The sequence below is a fragment of the Hippopotamus amphibius genome, chromosome 6 (assembly GCF_030028045.1).
Source record: "Hippopotamus amphibius kiboko isolate mHipAmp2 chromosome 6, mHipAmp2.hap2, whole genome shotgun sequence".
Taxonomy (NCBI): Eukaryota; Metazoa; Chordata; class Mammalia; order Artiodactyla; family Hippopotamidae; genus Hippopotamus; species Hippopotamus amphibius.
The window spans coordinates 8,944,927-8,967,071 of record NC_080191.1 but is presented as its reverse complement, the minus strand read 5'-3'; the positions used below and the strand labels follow the sequence as shown (position 1 = coordinate 8,967,071).

Below are 22,145 nucleotides of genomic sequence, written 5' to 3'. Positions count from 1 at the left end.
AGGCTCCATCCCCGTTAGCCCGGGATAAGACCTGCAGTTTCCATGTCTCCCCAGCCCACTGTCCAGTCCCTGGGGTCCCTGATGCAGCTGAAGAGGCGGAATCAACGAGAAAGGAAAAGAGAGGTAGCACAGGGTGCATACGTGCCGCACCTCGATGCCGTCTGGAGTGTGCAATTCAGCAGTCTGTTTTACCGCAATGCCCCATTTGTTTCTTTTTTACCAGTCAGTCGATCAGATATTTTTTGAGCCCCTGCGGACTGCCAGGTACCCGTCTAGGCCAACAGAGTCCTGCCTTCAAAGAGTTTGTGAGGGGAGACAGGCAATAAACAGGAAAACCAAGAAGTAAAATAATTAGGTTTTGATGAGTGCTAAGAAGAAGATAAGCTAGATACTGGGACGGGGAGTGACTGTGGCAGGAGGAGTTGTATCAGCTATGGAAGGTGTCCTTGAGGAGGTGGCATCTGAGTTGAAATGTGAATAATGAGGAGAAGGCCGCCGGGTAGAAATCTGTACACACGGTGCCCAGGCTGACGCTGAGGGCGGAGAGGGGAGCGCACTCGGCTGGTGGACCCCAAGGCCTGTGGGACTGGAAGGGGGAGGGAGCGGAGGGCACGGGGCCATTCAGGGCCAGGCCAGGGGGGCACAGGGCCAGGACTTTATTCTTCCTGCAGTGAAAAGCCAGGGCGGGGTTTAAGCAAGGGAGAGCCATCATCTGACTTCTGTTCCTTAACAGTAGCTGCCCTTTTAGAGTCACCCGAGGAACTTTTCAGACGTTGCACCACCAGGGCACCAATCAGACCCGTTACGTCAGGAAGGATTGGTGTTAACACTTGCGGGAGCCAAGTCCTCACCAAGATGAGAGGCCGTGGGCGCGGGGGCCCACGGTGCAGGGTGAGGGCAGACTCGGATAGGAACAGGGTCCGTTCCTGTAAACAGGATGGCAGAGCTGGAGTGAGGGTTGCAGAGCTGTTGTTTACTAGGTGTTTTTGTTTCTGAGCCTGAATGCCGCACACGTTTAACTCCCGGTGGCTCCCACTTGAAAACCCTGCTGCTGGCTGAGCTGTTGCCCTGTCTGTGAAGGTGACAGGAGAGACGGGACGTGTCCCCCCACCAGCCGAAGCACGTCTCTGTTTCGGTTCGTCCGTCCACCCCGTAGGCAGTTGCCCCCTTTTCCACTCCCACCCTCCCTGTGGTCTGCGTCAGCACCCAGGAAGCAAAGGCAGTAAAACGTCATTGTCCTTTTAAAAGCCACACATCACCCAATTTAAAAAAAAAAAAACGTTCTCAGGCTCCAGCCTTGGACTCGTTGTCCTTTGTACGGGGGCTCCCTGGACTGGTTTCAGAGTCCCTATTGTTTAGAAAGGTATCCTTTGCTGGGTCACAGGCTGCAAAGGCTGCTGTGTGTGGAGGTGGAGACAGAGGGTGTGTCCCTTCCCCTGGTGTGAAGTCATTCGTAGCTGACACCTCCCCAGGCAGGGCTGGGGGTGTGGTGGCAGGTTTGGAATTCCTGATTGAAGAAAATGAAGAGAAGAGACTTGCGTAGTCCTGTTCGTAAGGCCAGCAGTGTAACCGCGAGTGTTCAAATAGGGCTTTTGGCCGGAGGTGACCGTGTTGCTAAGGCCCCATTATTCCAGCTGCACGGTGCCCTCAGGGCCGACCCCGCCTCTCACGATCACTGCCATCTTCCTCAGCGGGCTTGCTAAATATCCCCCGGGCCTGCGTTCTCCATCCCACCACTGCCAAAGGCTCTTATCACCTCTTCCTTGTCCCTGGTCGTCCAGTGCTGCTGTCCTGCTCCACCTTCTGCTCCCCGGGGGGCTGCAGGTGGGTCAACACAAGGACCCTCGGCCCTTGGAGCAGCCAGCAGAGCGTGGGCGCGGAGCAGCCACCCAGCCGTGGCTGCCAGCAGTGGCCTCTCCCTTCATCCCAGTGGACTATGAAAAATGATGGTTTTCTCTCCGTGTGCCATAGGGACAGAGGGTCAGGAAGCAAATAAAAATCACATTGCATCATCATCTTGCTGAAAACCCTTCAGGGGGCCCCCCTGTGCCTAAAGGAGTGTTTGCCAAACTGAGGGCCAAGGAGAACTTTTCGCAAAAATATTAGTAGCTTTTCCTTGGAAAAAGGGTCCCGTGCTCCATGTGTGCCTGCTTCCTCTGCCTCTGGAGAGTCGCAGTGCCCGTGAGCATATTAAAGGGTGGGGAAGACCATCTGGTAAAGCCACCTGCTTAATTTGAATTCAGCCCAGCATTTTATAAACCTACTTGACCGTGGAATCTGTCTTTTGGGGAACACAGTTTTGGGAAACACCAGCCTAGCACAGAAGTTGGCAAACTTTTTCTGTAAAGGGCCAGAGTGAATATTTTAGACCTTGTGGGCCCTAGGGTCTCTGATCAACCTACTCAACTCAGCCCTTGAAGTGGGAAATCAAACACAGACTGATTTATGGGCACTAAAATGTGAATTTCATATAATTTTTATAAGTTAGAAAATATTCTTTATTTTTTATTTTTTATATTTTTTTGCTCAACCATTTAAAAATATAAAAGCCATTCTTAGCTTGCAGGCTATACTCAAACAGGCGGCAGGCCAGATTTGGTGGGGCTGCAGTCTGCTGACTCCCAGTCCTGGGGATGAAGTCGTCACTGTCCAGGGTGCACAGCTCTGTCCTAGCCTAACCTCCCAGGCCCTCCTCGCCCCTCTCCTTTGTCTGCCCACCCACCCCCGCCCCCGGTCTGTGCAGCAGCAATGTGGAACCCTTGCTGTTCCCCACACCCATCCTGCTGTTTCAAGCCTCATGCAGGCTCTGCTATATAATTTGCTGGACCCAGTGCAACATGAGAATGTGGAGCTCTTTGTTCAAAAATTATTTAGAATTTCAAGGTGGCAACTTGAACGCAAATGTGAGGTCCTTCTAAGTGCATGGCCCTGCTTGACTGTGCAGCTTGGACACACTTGACGCTGGCTCTCACTCCAGACTTCTGTTCTTTTTTTCTCAGAACTTTTTTTTGGCCTTCTGTTAACCCTTCGGAATGCTTTTCAGGCTCTGCCTTTTGTATGACTCTTTCCCTGACCAACCCCAGCCCCTCAGAACTCCCTTGCTCTCTGTACTTCTCCTTACCTGGCGCGGACCACACTGTACTGCATCTCTCTCTGGATGCATCTGCCTCTGTTCCCCTACTAGACTGAGCAGCTTCAGTAGGAAAAGGGGTTTTCTCTATTTGAAGCCTGAGAGTCTGAAATAGTCTGTAGCAAGTGCCAAAGAAATATCTGTGAAGCAGGATGTTCCTACATGGTAAGGCTCCTGGTTGTAGAATCCTTTTGAAGTGCACCACGATCTGTTACAAAATTAGTACAACGTGCTGCACATGTTGCCAGAGAGACCCGTTGTTACCCACACTCAGTTGAATGGTGGACATCCGGCAGGAGCAGGAGTGAGACCTGGAGCTGCTCTTCGCTGTGGTGGTAACTGACCGCTCTCTCCAGTAGATTGTGAAGACAGAGGGGCTGTGGCTCTTCCGTCCACAAGTAGGGGTTCATTTTTCCTTTTAGAACAGAAGCTGCATGGCGGCTGGGACTTCTCAGTTCACCACTGGACCACCAGCCCCTGGACCAGCATCTGGCACGTGGCAGTGGATTTGTGGCGTGAACAAGCAAACGAAACAGATGCTAAAATACAGGGACGGGCTAAAAAGGCTTTGTAATGCAGTCCTAAAGGTATTTTAAGGTGGTGTGGTGCTGTGGAGAGAGCCCTGGACTAGAAGGCAGGATTCTTGGATTGTATGAATAATAATGATCCTAACTTCTAGGTTTTGAGCGTGCTAGCACCGCAGAAGTCCCTTGCCCAGGCCAAGTCACTTGGGACCACTGAGGAAGGGAGAGAGGCTGAGCGAGCTGCCCGCAGCACACAGCCTGTGCTTGACTCCAAGCCTGCGCTCTCCCTGCCATGCAGTCCCGGCTCTCCGCAGACCTGCTCTGCTACCTTTTGGGTTCTCAGTTTTCTCATCTGAAAAAAGAAGGTTAGGGTAGCCAATCTCTAAGGTCCCTTTCTGCTGTAAAATTTAGTGTTTTGAAAGCACTGGAGCTTAGTCAGAGGAGCAGATGAGGTGGTTTTGTTATTGTTAGTTTTTTTTTATTGGCTTGATGGTTCAAGAGCAGAAAAGGAAACCTTGAGTCATTTTGAAAGATCTTGCAAAAGTATTTCTCTATATGAAGCTCACCCCCCTTGCCCCTTTGAAAAACATTTTTATCACGGACATAGTAGCAGCATCCTGGGTAAGCTATTCCTAAAGTCAGTTTGTCCATGAAGAAACAGTGTTTTATTTTTAAGTGTTAAAGATCTGTAGCCGTCAACATCGTAGGTGTTTCAGTTAAGAGACTGGACTTCCTTTTTGCAACTCTGTCTTATTCCTCATTAGAAAGCCTTCTAAATGTATCAGTGCCCTCCTCTGTCCCCAGCTGGGAGTGGTCTGCTGGGCCTCCAAGAGTCGGCCTCTGCTCCTCTGATCACCTTTCTCCTCCCCTTCCCGTCACACACTCCACTGGAGCATTCCAGGCACACTCCTGCCTCTGGGCTTCCGCACCAGCTGTTCCCTGTGCTGGAAATACCTTCCCTCATCACCAGATGGCTTGATGCCTCACCTCCAGTAAGCGTTTGGCTATCACGCCCACCTGTTCAGAACTGCCACCTGCCCCCATTGCCAATCCCCCTTTAGCCTTCTCCGCCTTTTTACTTTTGCTTTTTTTCCATAGCACTTATTATCTCATATTCTTCATTTACTGTGGTCTGTTACTTATTGTCTGTTGTGTAAACAGATGTGCTGTTCGGATGTAAGCCCTATGAGGGCAGGGATCTTTGTCCTGTCACTAATGCATCCCAAGTGCTTAGGACAGTGCCTGACATCAGGAAGGCACTGAATAAATATTTCTGAAGTGAAAATTACTAACGTGATCAAATTCAGGAATAAGAATTGTTATGGGACACAGAAGTATTTATGTGGAATTAAGTAGTTCATAAACCTAAATTCGAGTATTTACCTACAGGTAGACTCAAAGCTGATAGAGCTAAGGTCCTATTCGTTTTTAGCTGCTGAATTGATGACGTCAAACCTGAAATAGGGGTGAGGTCTTTTACATGTTCAGGGAGTTTTTATCCATACAATTCCAGACTTGATTACCAATGTAATATGCAGTTTTTAAATTGTATAAATTCCTGGATTAAAAAAAATATTGACAAACTGTTTCCTTGGTTATTACAGCAAAGAAGAGAATGGAATCCAAAGAAACAGTTATGATGGCGGACTCTATGGTGAACATAAGTGGGATTTATTTAACAGAATCAAATGCCATTGGCCACTTGCAGCGTCACCCACTTCAGCTAACGTATGATGGAGACTTCGGTGAAATCAAGGAGCAAGAAGTGCTCAAAGGGGCAGCATGCTTGCCACCTCATCTCAGAAGTGGAGGGTCAGTATTCTTTTCATTGAATTATCTGGTCAGGACAACTATGTCACTTACCAGTTTGTTGTCTATCATATGTAGATGATTGATTTGCATTTTTCCCTTTTATACAAACAAATTTTAAGTTAATGATGCATGAGTAGGAGAGATTTCTTCTCACGGCTGAGTGGGGTTGATTTTACATCTCCCTCTTTAATCCTCAGGAAAACATTCATACCTGCCAAAATGCTGCTTTGATAGGACTGTCAGAGTGAAGCCTCTGCTTTATTTGGGCTGTTCCCGCCAGCCCTTGAGCGATGACGGATCATTCTGTTTGTGTTTCTTGGGATTCTTGCCCGGACTGGAATTTCTCATTACCTCCCTTTACGTTGGTTGACTGTTGTTGACTCCACCAAACAGTGGACACTTGATTTATTTCATTCTCCGGTAGAAACTCAGATTAAAATATTTATTTTGCAAACTAATAGCTAAAACAGGAGAGTCCTGTGGATTTCTCCTATCTGTGATATCTCACTACTAATCCCTCATAAAATGAACGATCGGGAATTACTCTATTTCATGCCGTGTTCCTAGATACAGCTTTTTTCACCACAGTCTGTGACCCTTTCACTCCCAACCCATCTAGGAACCCCTAACTTCATACCATGTTCCTATACAGGGCTTTCTAGGCTTCCCCTAGGAAACTGAGGAGCACTTTTCCTACCACATTAAGGATCTGTAGAGAAATGTTCACTGTGTGGACTGTGTGAATTCCTACACTGGTGTTTTCCTAAAGAAGCCCTGACTAACTGGGGAACCAGGGTGGAGACTAGAGCAGGTTCTGTTTTCCAGTCCCAGTCAGTAGTGATGCTAAGATAGACAGAAGGTCTTGGACTGGACAGGGTCACTCAGAGATATTTTTCTATGACTTTCCATTGGGTCACTGTGGACAACTGCCCAGTTCAAATTTGCTTAACAAGATTAAATTCCACGGGCCATTTTAAGACCAAGTGCTTGTTGCCCTCACTTAGATTCTGGTCTAACTTTGGCTTGTACACAGGTCGTGTGCATAAAACTCCTCCCACCCCTATTGGCTGCTTGGCAGTTGGTTAGTTTAGCTGAACTGACCTTGTCTGCTGACACAGCCTGGAGAGCGTCGTACGTGCGGAACTTATGTCAGGCAACCTAGTAGTCCTTGTAATGTCGCTTTGCATTCAGAACATTTTTTAAATTAAAGGAAAAATGAAATGTCTCCTTAAGTGGAAGAGAAGGACTTCACATTGGGACTTTGGGAGTTGAGCACAAAACTTCAAACTGGCCATTGCAACAAATCTTTTCCAGTTGGTGAATAAGAATAGGCTGTGGACCTCAGAGCTTAAACATAACAGGCAGCAGGAAGACTTGTTTCTTTCAGCACTGAACTGAAAAGGAAACATTTATCTTGCTGCACCCATCCTTACAGTAATTAAAGTTGACTAGGAAAAACCAGACAAGAGCCGTTTTCTTTTCTTTTCTTTTCTTTTTTTCAAACCTTCAGATGTTGCAGAATAATCTGGCAAGCCAGGGTTTATTATGTCTTCCTCGGTCTGGGACAGCAAAGGCATTTTTAGTTACATATTTTGTCCCACAAACAGCAAAGAAGAAATCAGTTAGGGACTGGAGGCAACACTTCTTCCTGACTGTCCAAAATTAGGAGGCTCTGGCGACAGCACTCATTGTTTCCTTTTCGCCTTGTTAGGATGGCTTTTGCTTTGTATAGTGATTGCGTCTGCACGTTGGATTTGCCATACACCCTGGCAAGTTTAGCTTCCAGTAAGAGTTTTATGAATCTTTACCTCCTTAAATCATCGGATGGGGTTTTTGTTGAGGCGGTGCCAAAAAAAACCCACTTTTTTTTTTGTATGGTAGGATTAAAACAAACCAGAAAGTGGAAACTATTAGCAATTCTCTCATTAATTATGTTTGTGAATCAGTCTGGAACACATGATAGTTGTTTCTGGTAAACATGTAAGCGAATAATTCCAAGAAATGATCTTTGCTATGCAGTGGAGTATTCCCAGTCTTGATGCGAAAGCCCTACCCTCAATTAACATGTTTTCATGTTTAGACCAGAAAGTGGAAAATGAAGACTCTTGTCAGTGAGCTGGGCGGGCAGAAGAAGGGAGGGAAGGGATTGCATAACTGGAAAAGGAGGCGGCAGCAGCTGACAGCAGGCTGAGGGCTGAGAAGGAGCGTGAGTGGCTGTGTGAAGGGGACAGAGGCGGTGAGGTCAGGCTCCCGGCGCGGCGTCCTTGCTGCTGGTCTAGCGTGGGAGCCGCCACCTTCATGCCAGGGCTTCTTGGGCCAGGGAGAGAAAAGCGTAGTTTAATTCAGTGAAACCACGTGGATTTTAGGGAAACCTTTAATTTAGAATAAACTCATTCCTGGGCCAGACTGAAGTTTATGCTGTTTGCGCCGGAGAAAGGACTTGCTAACTAAGCAAGGCATCATTGCAAGGTGTGTGTGTGTGTGTGTGTGTGGGTGGGGGGAGCATTCTCTAGCTTTCCAGAAGAGAATGCACTCTCTAGCCCTTATTGAACTGTCATCTTCAAACAGTGTGCCAGTTATGACAGCCCGTGTGTCCATTTGAGGATTCAGTCAAGGTCTGGCAGGCCTGCTCTTAGCAACACCCCATCTTCTCTTACGTCATGTTGCTATATGCTTTGAAAATAGCTCCCATCAGAAAATGTATGTATGTATATCTCCATCCATCATCCATCCAGTGGGTCTATCTGATGAACCCCTTTATACATCTGCTTTCTAAAACCTTTTAAGGCTATGTAAAAATTGTTCAAACTCTCTTGATTTGGAAATGTGATTTTTAGGAGGAAAGTCCAAGAGCAGTCAGTTGTGGAGAGTCAAGAACTCTTTGTTGGGGGCCAGAGTCTGTGGATTTGGGATTGGTTCTCCCTCAGCCACTTGATTCCATAGAACACAGCTCTATGTTCTTTGACAAATCTCTGAACACTTCCAGGGGCTCCGTTTTCTAATCTATAAAGTAGAAAAAACTGTACTCCTTCACTCCTGTCTCCTCCGAGCACTCACTGTAGGCTGTGGAATGATAGCAGTTGGTTCAGAGGTGGGCACATGATCCAAGCCAGACCAATTGCATCCTTTCCTGGGACTTTTGTCCAAGCCCTTGGGGAAAGTGCTCTTTCTTCAAGTTCCCAAGCTATAAAGATGATGTTGTCTTGGAGCCAACAGTGGCTATGTCATTGCCTTGTGGAGGGTGACTCTGACAGGGAAGTGATGTATAAAACAGAGCCAATGAATGGAGACAGGGACCAAGTTCAAGGGTGACATATAAACCCCTAGAGCCAGCTGTGCCAGAGGCCACCACATCCACACTGCAGACTGCTCTGTTTTATGAGCCAATATGTTCCTTTTTCTTTCTCTCTCATTCTTCTTCCTTCCTTTCTTCTTTCCTTCCTTCCTCTTTCTTTTCTTTCCTTTTTTATCTTTCTTCTTTCTTTTATTTATTTATTCTTGACAGGAACAGCTTATGGTACTTTAGGTTTTTGTCACTTGAAGTATTTGCAACCAAAAGAGTCCAGTTAACCTGCTAGACTTTATGAACTATAGGTGAAGAGAGGAAGTAATTTGAGAGCAGACACCTCCTCAGACTTGAGCAAGAAACAAATTTTACTAAAAGTGAGTCTCTTAGTTAAGAAAGGTATATCCAGTAGTCTTTAATTAAAGAAATGAGATCTGAGGATGTGGGCAGGCCACAGGAGAAGTGGGGAAGCCACAGTAGAGGCCCCATTCAAGATCCAGAGTGTGGGGAATTCCCTTGTGGTCCTGTGGTTAGGGCTCCGTCCTTTCACTCCCAAGAGCCCAGGTTCAGTCCCTGGTCAGGGAACTAAGATCCCACAACCCATGTGGCACAGCCAAAAAAAAAAAGAGCCCGCGTGTGCCGTGACACGGAGGGGATGGAGCAAGCAGAGGGTGATACGCTCTCCTCGCATCCTGTGGTCTAGCCAGTGTGTGTGTTTATGGAGGAGGGAGTTTGCTAGGTTAGAACTCAAGGAACCCAGCCTGTAAAGGGGCTTTTCTGTGAGTCATAAAACTTGCCACATACAAACCAAGGGAACACACACTGCAGGTCAAGAAGAATAACGGACTTGGTGGAAGGATAGTCAGGAAAACTAAAGCCGAAGCTACAGAGCACCCCAGTTCTCTCCCTCCACGGACTGTTTTCATGCTTCAACAAATACGTGGCTCTGTTTCCAGATGAATAATGTTAGGACAAGCCTTAACGTGGAACTTGAGCATGGCTTTGTAATGAACATAACAAAAGACAGATGAAGGAAATGGATCGCAAAAGGAGCTACCCTCCAAGAATAAGGGGAGTTAAAACAATTGTCCATAATGTCAAAGAAGTGATAGATAATGTTACTACCTTCCTTTTAAAAAAAAAGGAAAAAAGAGCTCTTCCTTGAGTTATAAGAATTCATATTACAGATTTTAAGCCACATAAAGAAGTGAAAGTATGCTCACAGTTATCAAAAAAGAAATGAAAGAAAAATGTGTAAGCATGGAGAGAAAAGCCACATTAGAAATAAAAAGTGAGAATAAAAACAGCTGAAAATGCAATCAGAGCTGGTGGATAAGCTGGAGGAAATGATACATAAAGAAATGAGTAAGAAAATAGGAAGATGCTTAGAGAGATTGAGATACATAGGGGAGGCTTGCATGACACTTGTATTCCTGAAAGAGGAGAGAATCCTCCTCCTCCTCCTCCTCCTCTTTCTCCTCCTCCTCCTCTGCTTCCTCCTCCTCCTCTGCTTCCTCCTCCTCCTCTTTCTCCTGGTAGTATCTTACTTTGCCTTAGTGCCAGGCACTCTTCCAAGTGATTTACATATATTAACTCATTTAGTATTTACAACAACCCACTGAGAATGGAAAAGATACTGAAAAGAAAAATATCAACAAATAGAAGACAACTTTCTGAAATAAAGATTTGAATCTGAAGCTCAAATGAATACATCACGTCCCAACAAAATTTGATATGGAATAATCCACACTAAGACATTTCCAACAGTGCTCAGCCCTAGAACACTACCCAGTACATAGTACACACTCCATCAGTACTTGTTGGTTGGGTGAGTAAATGCAAGAAGGTATCCTGTGGCCATCAGGCTGAACAAGCAAGTCACATAGAAGGAGAAAAAGGCAGGCTGCCTCTGGCTTTGTTACAGCTTCTCTCGGTGCCAGAAGACAGTGGAGGAAGGCCTATGGAGTCCTAAGTACAAGAAGGATAACCCAAGAATTGTATTGTCAGCCAAGTTCCTTTAGCAAAAAGGCAAGAGAGACATTTTCAAATGTGAATGGATTTGGGAACTATAGTACTCATGCACTTTCTGGAAAACTTTTTGACAACAAAACGATGTCAGAGTTGAGAACTCGGAAACGAAGAAGCTATGGTAAAAGCATTCATGGTGGGTACTGACGTGGTTTTCGTACCAAATTAAAACTAAGCAACTCTGAAAATGATGGTTATGGAACAGAAACCTTGACAATGTAATATTAGCAGAAATGACCAAAACTGGTACTTGGGAGGAAGAGTGAGTTCTCATTGCTTCACTTCATAGTGGGGAATAGATTTGTCGGTAGCTACAGTCTGAAATTGAAATATATGGTTAAAAAAGAGTGATTCTAATGTTTTTCATTCTTTCTTTTCTTAACTTTAGAGAGATCTTTTAGAAACTAATATCTCTTGTGAAGACCCATTCATCTGAAGTTCTACAGTTCCTTCAGTTTCACCTCAATTTCTGTTTCTCTGTCATATTCAAGTAAAATTTATACTTCATACTTTTTAATTACAATGACACGTATGGTATGATCCCATTTATATGTATCTTTTACCTGCCCTTCCCCCCAAGTCACCCTTGTATTCTTTCTTTCTTTTTTCATCTTAATACTTGCAAAATATGTCTGGAAGAATGTTTGCCACATACTAACAATATTTCTGGGTGATGGGAATCTTAGATGGTTTTCTAAATCTTCTTTGTACTTCTTATATTGCCTGGACTTAAAAAATAATAAATATATCATTTTTTTCCAAAAATAATGAAGTCATTATTCTTTTAAGAAATTAAGTAAATGTGGCTGAGAAACTGCATTTGGAAAAGACAGTCATTGACCAGAATAATTTTGTAGAATCGCACCTGATTTGACAGCTTCCATTTGATAAGAATTTCTTGATAAGCAAAGCCTTGCGCCCGTGGGGTTGGGAGATACACAAATGATTCTGTCCATGAGAACCTTAACAACGTGTCAGGCTCTGATGCTGAAGTGCGGTCCCTAGACGGGCAGCAGCATCACCTGGGAGCTTGTCAGAAGTGCAGGGTCTCACGCTGCGCCCAAGTCCTGCTGAATTCGAATCTGTGTTTTTATAAGGTATCCAAGTGATTTGAATTCACACACAGTTTTAGAAGCACTGTTCAATGATTGAGTCTCTTGCTGGAAGAATGAAAGGAGAATTGAAAGAAAGCGCCTTGGGAGTTTAGAGGTGAAAGCACCTAACTCTGACTTGAAGATCGGGGAAGGTTTCCTGGGGTCTGTGGGGTTTGGGATGCCCCTTGAGGCTGATTTTCAATAGGGGTGGAGGCCTGGGAATGCCATACCCACTATGCTTTCCTCAGGACTCCAACCTGATTACAGATGGAACCAGAGGAAAGGCAGAGCTGAAAGAATTGCAGAAAGATGGAGCCAGAGCCCTGATCACACTATACCTAAAACCCACCCCTAGTGCTTGACTTTTGGGTTACATGAGCCAATAAATTCCATTTACTGTTTAAGTCAGTTAGAATTATGTTTTTGTTATTTGTAGATGAAGATATCCTAATGAAATTGTCTTTAAGAAGGACTTCACAAAAGAGCTTTAAGGAATATTTTCTGGAATTGTTTTATTTTTGGTACATCAAAAGATATTCCAAAAAAATTTAATTATGGTCTTTACAGCATGGAACAGAAAGCCGAGAAGAAGAACAATTATACTGGATGATTGAATCAAGATCTAGAAACATTTAATAGGCAGAAACCCTTTGCCAAGTATAACACTGTGAGATTTAATAAGAAGGAGTCCAACATAGATGGGGGGAATCTGCCTTTAGCTGCATATGGAAGAAAAGACAAGAATTGACCTACACTGTGATGTGACCACCAAAACCGCTCACGCAGTTTTAGGCTGCATCGTTTAGACGCTCTTCTCTGTACTCCTCAGGCCATACCTTTAGCTCAGCGCTGAGTTCCAGACAGTCCAACGCTCAGTCTGAGTAACTGCACAGGCTGATGAAGAGATTTGAAACCGTTATCACATGAGGAACAGTTGAAGGGACGGGAGTTTGTTGATGACGTCGGTAATGACATCCGTGATAGCAGTAAACACCCCCTGAGTACTGACTGCGTGCCTGGAATTGTGCTGAGCGATTCCACACCACATCTAATCCTCACAGCAGCCTTACGTTGAGGGGCACTGTTATTTTCCACCCCCACTTACACAGGTATAAGGAAACCAAAACTTAGGTTAGAAACTTATCTGAGGTCACACAACCAGTAAGTGGCAGAATCGTAGGATGTAAGCCACAGGAGACGAATTTGGTGACCACGACGTATTTAAATATTTGAAGGATTGTCAAGAGAAAGAAGGATAAAGGTTTGTTTCATTAGCAGAACAAAGATCAGTGGGTGGAAGTTGCAGCGAGATAGTTCTCCTTTGAGTGCAAGGCCATCTAGTCTTCTCTTCTTTAGCAAAGAGGGGATTTTCTCTTCCGGATGCCTCTCTCCCCGCTTCACGCTTTCTGTGGGCCCTGAGCTGTACTGCTCCACGGAAACCCTATTAGGCTTACCCTTGCCAGACCGGACAGTTCTTCCTCCGTCTTCATCTTCTTGGACCTGTCAATCATGCTCACTTCGTCAGCATGCTGAACTGCATGAGAGCATATTTTCTCTCTCTTCTTCCTTTGGACTCCTTTTGCTGTTTCTGTCCTTTACCCGTGACTCTCTGAGACAAGCCATGTCCTGAGATTCTGGTCTTCGAGCCACTCTTCTGATGACACCAGTCCCCGTGTGCTGCTTTGACTTTCAGCAGAGCTCCTTTCCTGATTTCCACATCTCTTCTGCTGATGCTCCGTTTTTCATCAGAAACTCAACATGGCAAAACACAGACCTGCTTTACTCCTCAACCTGTGCTCCCTCACCTCCCCATTTCCGCTACAGCAGCCCCGCTGTCGTGTTCCTCCAGGTCCTCCTTTTCATCTTTCTTCTGCCTGAAATCAACCACTGAATCCTATCAACTTTTCGTTTATAGGGTCTCTTGAATTTGTTCCTTCTTCTCCAGTCCCACTATCACCCTCAAAGAATTAGCCCTTGTTACCTCCCTCCAAGTCTCCTAAGTACTTTTGTTATCACATAACTCCACATTTCCTCATTTCCTCATATAAGAATGTAGGACAGATTCTTATTGCCCATCGAATTGGGTCCATTGATTCAACCCAAAGTTTCAGGCAGCTGTTCCGATACCTCCCCGCAGAAACCTATTCCTCAATTGCTGGCCCTGTGCAGTTACCTCCCTGCCTTACTCACCAGGCTTCTCATGCTCCTCCTTACCTTCACGCATGCTACCCGCCCCCCGAGAGCAGTGTTGCCATTTGTTTGTTTGACTTTTATTCTTTTAAGACCCGTGCTGTGATCCACTTCTCCCTCTTGGCAATCACTTCCTCCTCAGCATCCCTCTAGACCTCGTAACCTGCTGAATTTCATGTTCTCGTATTTGATTAGAGACTCCATTAGAATTTTCCATTAAAAAAAAAAAAAAACTTCCTTAGTTCCTCAAAGTAGATTTTAAACTTCTTCTGGGCAATGTCTTGTATGTTCTTTTTCAGAGTGACACCCAGCACTGGGCTGCTCAGACAGGTGCTTGTTGACTCGGAACAAGAGAGGAAAAACTATTGACAATTTATTAAGTGCTTCAAACGTACCAGTCACTGTGCTAAGTAGAAACATTGCCCTCATGTCAAGAAAAGTAAACCAAGGTCATATGGCTGACAAGAGTTGGGCCCAGGATTTTTTTCTTAAATTAATTATTTATTGGCTGCATTGGGTCTTTGTTGCTGCACACGGGCTTTCTCTAGCTGCGGCGAGCAGGGGCTACTCTTTGTTGTGGTGCGCAGGCTCCTCATTGCTGTGGCTTCTCTTGTTGCAGAGCACGGGCTCTAGGTGCACGGGCTTCAGTAGTTGCAGCACCTGGGCTCAATAGTTGTGGCTCACAGGCTCTAGAGCACAGGCTCAGTAGTTGGGGCGCACGGGCTTAGTTGCTTCGTGGCATGTGGGTTCTTCCTGGAGCAGGGATCGAACCTGTGTCCCCTGCGTTGGGGGCGGATTCTTAACCACTGCGCGACCTGGGAGGTCCCTGGACCCAGGATTTGACCATGATGACCACACAGAGGATTAGTGGATGCCAACCCTGTGCTATTCTTGAGAACCAGTAGGACTCAGCAATGTCAAGGTTTGATATTTGATAAGAAGGACCCTTCTTAACTGCTTCCCCCCCAAAATGAGGACACACAAATGTGGTATTTAGGGAGGCAGCCTCGTCACAGCCACGTCCTCAGGGAGGATGGATCAGGGACTTGGGAAGGCCTTTAGATGCAAACTATCCTGTGTGATTTCAGTAGCTGTTTAGGAGAATAATGAAAAGAAAGGCTTGCCTCTGTGGTCCTCAAACTTTCTTGTTATTCCTAGGAGTGATAAGTCTGGGAGCTTCCTTGGCCTTACACCGTGCCAAACTTTTGGTATTTTACCTTTTCACAGGGTTGATTTCCTTTATTTCTGTCTTCTTTGAGATCTCCGTTCGCATCTCTGTTCTGAGAGTGTGGACAGAAAGGATCCCATCCCCATTTCTTTCTTTGATTGGCCAGGACTCTTGCTACCAGATCTGTGTTTTTACTGTATATAAAAATAAAACAATTGTTTCAGAGTATTAAATAATTAGACCCTTTTGGGGAGAGTAACTCAATCTTTTCTCTATTGTCCGATAAAAGGAAGTGTTAAATCAAGTGTTTTTTGAAAAAGGAAATGTTTACGGAAAAAAATGATATTTGGAGAAACTAATCCTTGGGGCAGTAGTCAAGGCCAAGGGCCAAGATACAGCACTGAACATTTGCAGGGGATCTCACTGCACAGGAAGCAGGAGCAATGGACAGACATGGATGCTCATGGGCGACCCTGGCCACACGAGTGTACATTCTTTGTGATTTTTGTGGCAGATATTATATTTGATGGCAAAAATGAAATTTTATTGTAAAACTTGCACTATATTCTCTCAGTAGTTTTTTTTACCTTCGAACTTTGTACAGATATTTAAAAGTAAGTATTTTAAGTACCACCTCTAGCTAAAGAGAAGTTATGTGCTTCACAAACCATCTCTGCATTGTGTATAACCTTCACAGCAAAACCAAACCAAACCCGGGCAAGTGATCCCGCTGTCGGCCAGCCACCAGGTTTTCATTGGAAGCGCAAGATATTTGTCATCTGGGGACTGCTTGAATTTATCTTCGATTTTTTAGTATTTCAAATATTCCTTGAAAAAAAATTTTTTTAGAGAATAATGAATTTTAAAATTATAAAATGGAGACAGGAGACATAGTGATTTGGTGGAAAGAGCAGTGAACTGGAAAAATGAGACCTGGGTTCCAAATCTGACCCCGCTGTGTGGTCCTGGGCGCATCTGACCAATTTGGAAACAGTTTTCTTGCCTGCAGCACGTGTGTACCGGAGTGTGAGAGAAAGAGGTCTCTCCCAGCTCTTAAACGCTAGGCTTTTGTGATTCACGCATACCAGAGTTCTTTCATATTGTAACAGTGACCTCTTGTGGTGTCGGTCCTTAATCAGTTTCTTTGATTTGCAAAGTAAACTTTGGATTTATTTTGTTGTTGTTTCCAGTAGCTATATTTCACATTGTAAAGCAAATCTGACATGTCTTTAAAAAGTAAATCTCAGTTGAAAATCAGAGGTTGATTTAAATGAGGTATAGAGTACTAAACTCCATTTCATAAACAATTATCTGTGGTTTCTTCAGAAATTGTATTTAGCCAACTCTTGACCCTTGATATTTAAAAAAATAGAACTGCTTTGGCTTTTGTGCTGAGTGTTGGGTGTATATTCTTCTTCCCCAGGGACCAGGGGAAGAGGCGTTCAAGGGCCTCCTCGTGCTCCCGCAGCTCAGACCGGAGCAGGCTGGACACCAAAGCAGGTGAGGCTCCCGTGTTCTTAGAGGTCCCCAGCACTCCTTCATCTTATCCTCAGCATCTCCATCTGCAGGATAGTCATTTGCACTAAAGATGTCTGATGTCAGCTCACTCTTTGAAAATTCCAGGCTTGAAAATTCCAAGCTTAGTCCAGCTTGGTCACATGTCAGCATTTATTTTGATAAATTTTTTGCTATTTTCACAACAGTCTTAGCACTCTTACCATTACCTGGCTCTAGTGCCTCAAGCACCTGTAGATTACAATCTTAATGACTGCACAGAAATTATTTTGTAAAAGCACTTGGAAGTTTGCAAAATTTGCCATCCACATAGTTCTTAAGTTCAATGCCTGAGTCAAAATCTTGGCTTACTTAAATGAAACTATATTAACTATATGAAGTCAGCCCTTTGTGACTTTAAACTGAGAAAGTGTACAATAATATAAATCACAGGCTAGAAATGCTGCAAAATGTATTCGTGGAATGGAATACAGCAGTTAGAGAAATGAATGAGAGCACATTTATAATGCTGAATTCAATGAGTACAAGCATAACATTGCATGAAAAAATTAAGTTGGGAAAACCATGGCATGTGTTTGTGGATATAGATCTATGTGGTAAACATGTAAAATCAAGCATGATAAAAATCACCATTCAGTTTAGCGTGGTGGTAACCCTTGGGGAGGGGAAAAGATGGGGGAGGCCCACAGAGGGTATTAACAATGTCTGTAATGTTTATTTCTTTGAAATAAGGAGGAGAATTGAAAATACAGTTAATATTGGACCAAACTACTTGTGGGTACGCAGGTATCCGTTATATTCTTCCTACTTTTATGAACTTTTATGAAACCAAACTAATGCTCAGTTCAAAAATATTTTATTACCTTCGAAACTAATTTCTTATCGATACGATGACTTTTGGGACAGTGGGCATTTCTGTAGCGCTCAGGAAAACCTTAGTGAGACTGATTTCCGCGTCAGTGTTGTTGCTAAGCACTTTGCACGTACATGCTAAAAACAGCAGCCAATAAACATTGTGTCAAGTTTTTGTGTCCAGAACTCAAGGCTGCGGTTAAGAACTATAACCACTGAGACAGCAAAATCTTCAAAAACATGCTGAAATTTCTGCTTGACTTACCCAATTTCCTGTTGAATCATAATTTTTATATTTAGCAGACTGTGAACCTAGATGAAAGTGCTTTCTAAAATGTTAGGTTGTTGCCCAAGTCTGAGACAAACTGTATATATTTATCATCTGCGGATCTTAAAAAGTAATCACGTGACCCCAGGCTTCAGTTTCTAGGGAAGAAGCTGGGGTAAGTGTATAAGAAGGGATTTTTGTGGGGAGCAGAGTTGGAGGTGGTGCGGGAGGCGAAAGGCCGCAGCCAGACACCACTGCTCACACAGGGGTTCCTGGGAGAGGGTTGAAAGCAAACTCTTACATCACAGTGTCTGGCTAACTTCTGTTCTGAGAAGAAACAAGTCTCAGAAGCATTTGGAAGGGCCTGCGAGGGCCTTTCCTTTTCAAAGGTTAAATAAACTGCTGTGTGATTTCTGGCTCACCCCTGTAATTCAGCTCTTCCTGGAGTGAACACGTTATCACTTTTGTTTGTCCTGACAAACCGTTTGATAATCGTGGTTTCTCATAGAGCAGTTCTACTATAGAGCATGTCGCATAGACGGTAAAAAAGGCCGATTTGAACTGGTTGGACTTGAAGTCTGTATTTCTAATAAACTTAAGTGTGTCATAAATAGTTTATTATATTATTTGTCTGGCTTATTATCTCCTGGCTTTCCCCGTGCCTTGATAGGTGTTGATTTTATCCGCATACTTTGGACGTTGACTACGTCTGATACCTGGGAATGTGAGTGACTGAATAGGCACGTTTACTTTCAGGATCCGTAACCGTAATTTCTCAGTGTCAGGGAAGATTCATAAAAGTGATGATCCAAAAGACGGAGGTGGTGGTCTGCAGTCCTTTTCCTGCAGTTCTGAAACCCCCAAAGCTCTGAAAGCTGAAATATTGCACAAACTCATTTCGTGGCAAAGCCTGACCTGCACTGATGGGAGGCCCCTTATAGTCTTTGTTTCTTCAGCGTGAGTATTCACGTTTGGCTGCAGGGTGCTGCCTCAGAAGACCCTGCTGGCGGTGGTACGTAATTCAATGTAGGCAGCATATTGCCTTACTAAAATTCAGAATTTTCTGAATCCGCACCTACATCTGGTCCCAAAAGTTTTGGCGAAGGGATTGTGAACTGATGTGGACTGGTTTTGTCCCAAAGACAATTCAGCTATGTGTTATGGCGAATTCTTGCTTATAGGTTGGACAGATTCTGTATGACCTTGCTATTAAAACCACGGACAGCACCTACATTGTTTAATAACAGCTTTGTTGACATCCTTTCTGTCTGCTTTTTCTGCTCAGGTGCTGTTCATGCCCAGTGTGCATCGGCCCCTCTTGATGTTAGGAAGGTCTGATAAACGGCAAGGCTGGACTCACTGCACCTGGGGGTGGCTGTTTCCAGCACGGAGTGTCAGGGAAAGGCCTGTGCATCAGGCAGGAGAGCTGTCCTGCTTCTCCTGGGTGACATCACCACTGCTTGGAAAATTTCATTTGTGCTGTGTATTTTTGTCTCCTCAAGAGTAATACAAGTACATGAGGGGTTTTGGAAAATACAGCAGCACAGGAAAGAAATTAATAACCCGTAATCCCAATACGTGGAGATGCTCACTGTTACCCCGTTTTACAGAGGGAAAGCGAAGCACCTTGCCCGAAGGCAGCTAGTAGGTGACAGAGCTAGGACTCAAACCCAGGCAGAGACTCTAGATCCAGTGCTTTTAACAGGACTCCCTGCTCAGCTCGTCGTGGTTTTTCGTTAGAACACCCTAAAAACATACAGGCCACACACACTTTCACTGTTCTGTCTCTCTCTCTACGGAATCCTCTGATTGCGCCTATGATTTCTACTCTCCGTGTGACATTTTTAGGGTCCAGGCACCCATTGTGGGGGCACTTAACTGGTACCAGATCCACTCGAAGCAAGCACAGACTCCCTGAACCCGTAGAGGTTGGGTGCCAGGTGAGGACCCTAGAGAGTGGCCTTCAAGAAGGAAGGCTGAGGATTTTGTCTCCAACCCTGCTTCTGTGTGCCTGGCACAGCAGTGCCGTCTCTGGCTAGACTGTCAGTGTTTCAGATCTTGAGGTCTTGCCTGCGTAAAATGTGGTCGTGATTTGCAGTTTCTAATATGATTTACATTTCTCCCTAAAGTTACCTTCTCGTTTTCCAGTTTGCTTCAGGGCAGAATAGCCCTGAAGAGATCGAGGGCAAGGGCTATGGAGCTCTATGACCTTGGGCAGGTCACTTAATAACCCTGAGCAAGCCCCACTTTCTTCATCTGGAAAATGATGACAATTTGGGGACCTCCTCATAGTGTTGTGACAAAAATTAAATGCAGGCCTGCTGGATCTAAAGTACGCAAGCTGCGGGAGCTGTTTCTCTGCGGCAGCCTGCGTCCCCAGGCAGCATCTCCTCTCGGTGATGCAGTGATATCATACAGCCTGATTCCCTTCAGACAGTGACGATCTGTTTGTTGGCTTTTTAATCAGGGAAGTGAAATCCATATTGATTGAGTGTTACTAGATGCTAGGCACTAGGCGCAGAGCTTTGCCTATATCATGTCTTTGAATTCTCATAACCCTGAAGGCAAATATTTTAATCTCTGTTTTGCTGATGAGGCTCAGAAAGGATAAGAGACCAGACCCCCGTCACCCAGTGCGTCAGTAGTGGAGTTGGGATTTGAGTTGAGATTTGTCAGCACCCAGAGCTCAGGCTTCCCACTGCCCCACATGAAACCACTGGTATGAACAGCACCGGCCCCATAATAGCTGGGACATTTTCTTTTCTATAGGAAAGTCCCTGCAGACCCCCCTTCAGAAGATTTTTCGTCAGACATTTTCAAAATTCTTATTTTTTACGTATCTATAGTTTTCTATTTATTTTATATTACAAAGGGATATGTTTAAGTAAAAAACAAACAAAACAAACCAAAACTCCAGACTGTTTGCCTCACTGACAATAATTTCAACATTTACAAAGCTGAAGACTATGCAGTGTCCCAGTCAGAGTTTAAAGTTCTGATTTCTTTACATTATCTTATTTGAGTTTAGTTTGGGATGATTTGATTAGGAGAAATGTAGTTCTAATTAGAATTAGTTGGGTTTGGGAGGCAAAGCATAATATAATTTTAGAGTTTATTAATTGTAGGGATGGATAACAAAGTCTCGTGGCAGGGCTCCAGTTATAACTCCTTTATCATGGCTCTTACTCCTGTTCTGAGTTTCTATTGCAGGCTCAAAAGCCAACGTGCAAGAAAAGGATTCAGAAATAGAAGCAGATGAAGTCTTCTGGAATACAAGGATTGTACCGATTTTGCATGAATTAGAAAAAGGTAAAAAAAAAGTTGCTTTAAATCAAAAATATCTGTAGTTATTTATATGTTTCCTGTTGCTCTGATATTTTCAATACACTTCGACTATCATTTCTGTGAACATGTTTAAAAACATATGAAGTCATCTATTTACCCAGTAATGTACATATTAGATACTATCAATACATGTAAACTTAATTTTCAGTGAGCAGAATTATACTTTAAATGCAGCAAAAGAACCTACTTCTAAAATTCCCTTTGGAATATAAATTATCACCTCCTCTGCCCAAGGAAATGCCAGTTTGAACTCTCTTGAGTGGCAGTTCATGAAGAGCAGATTTCAGGCCTCTGAAACTTTGAGTCTTGTAGACTGGTATCCCCGGCAGGCGTGCCCATGGTTTTCTAGATCCAGATGTATGCAGTTGGCCCCCCATAGCTTCAGGTTCCATACCCACAGATTCAACCAACTGCAAATGGAGTTTTGATCCATGGTGGTTTGAATTCGTGGATGCAGAACCTGCGGGTATGGAAGGCCGACCACACTATGCCATGTTACACAAGGGACTTAGGCATCCTGGGATTTGGGTATATGCTGGGGTCCTAGAACCAATCCCCTGTGGATCCTGAGGGAGGACTGTATGTCCTGTTTCCTAAAGCGGAACAGACAAGTCAGGGGTGCCACTCAGAGCAGGAAGTGGCCTGGATGTGCCCAGCCCTTGCACTCTGGAATGCCTCCGCAATGAAGGCCCACAACCCATGGGTCTCTGCCAAGGTCACCTATGGGAAGCATGGCAAGGGAATGCCCCCCGCCTCCCATCTTCTACCCTCTTGCTGCTCCTCAGAGATTCCACTTCTGACGTTGAAATGGGCTCCTCTGCAGTCCTGGCCCCAGGGCCGAGCTTGGTGCCTGGCTCACCGCACACGAGGCCCTCACTCGCACCTGTGGAACGAGTGCTCCTCGGGTGAGTGAACCAGCATGGTAGCCACAGG

The 22,145-nt window shown here is 44.7% G+C and overlaps 1 protein-coding gene across 1 annotated transcript in view; it reads left to right on the top strand.

Annotated features, from left to right (window-relative positions):
• Nucleotides 1-22,145, top strand: part of ARMC2 (armadillo repeat containing 2) — a 98,809-nt gene that overhangs the window by 13,090 nt on the left and 63,574 nt on the right. The window contains exons 6-8 of the mRNA XM_057740087.1: nt 5,259-5,466; nt 16,656-16,732; nt 21,078-21,176. Coding sequence (XP_057596070.1) covers nt 5,259-5,466; nt 16,656-16,732; nt 21,078-21,176 — 384 coding nt within the window. The remainder of the gene's footprint in view (nt 1-5,258; nt 5,467-16,655; nt 16,733-21,077; nt 21,177-22,145) is intronic.